Genomic DNA, 650 nt, shown 5'->3' with positions numbered 1-650 from the left:
CTCCGAGCCCTCAGTCGGCCTCGACCACCCACCTCCTCCTTCACCATCCCGTACTCGGGGTCATGGCTCTTGAAGTGGAACCGGAATAAGCCCGGCCTGTCAAACATGCTCTTGAAGTCCCGCAGTCTAATGTCTCCAAGTCGTCTGTTTATCGTGGACATAAAAGGGGTCACAGTCCGCTCGGTGAAGTAGATAACCTTGGTGGACGAGTCGATCATGCCTAGAATCGAGGAACGGACGGGGTCACTGCGGGAGTCCTGAGGTTGGGCGGGGGGGGGGGAATAGGGGAGGGGTTGGGAGGGGGAAAGATGGGGCTGTAGTTGGATGGGTTGGAGGAAGGGAGGAGGGGGTGGGGTGGGGAAAGTTGGGGGTCGTTGGGGGTAGTTGGGTGTGTTGGAGGAAGTGGGGAGAGGGTGGGGAAAGTTTGTTGGCGTGGGGCGTTGGGTTGGACGGGCGGGGTTGGGGAAAGTAAGGAAAGGGGGTAGGACTGAACGACACTTATAACTCAGCTAAAAGCAAGCGCCGCGAAATGGACAAAGGGAAAGGTAGCAGCAGATCCAACACCAATGCAACAAATGAAATTAATTAAATTCTATTCTAAAAGAAGAAGAAACATAAAATCATAGCCATTTTTTATTACTAATCTAATG

At 53.2% G+C, this 650-nt stretch overlaps 1 protein-coding gene across 1 annotated transcript in view; it reads right to left on the bottom strand.

Annotated features, from left to right (window-relative positions):
- Nucleotides 1-650, bottom strand: part of LOC119582282 — a gene marked incomplete in the record, with an annotated part of 24829 nt that overhangs the window by 3100 nt on the left and 21079 nt on the right. Inside the window, 1 exon segment of the mRNA XM_037930499.1 lies at nucleotides 33-220. Coding sequence (XP_037786427.1) covers nucleotides 33-220 — 188 coding nt within the window.

This window comes from Penaeus monodon, chromosome 15 (genome assembly GCF_015228065.2).
Source record: "Penaeus monodon isolate SGIC_2016 chromosome 15, NSTDA_Pmon_1, whole genome shotgun sequence".
NCBI lineage: Eukaryota > Metazoa > Arthropoda > Malacostraca > Decapoda > Penaeidae > Penaeus > Penaeus monodon.
This window is presented reverse-complemented; position numbering and strand designations above follow the sequence as displayed.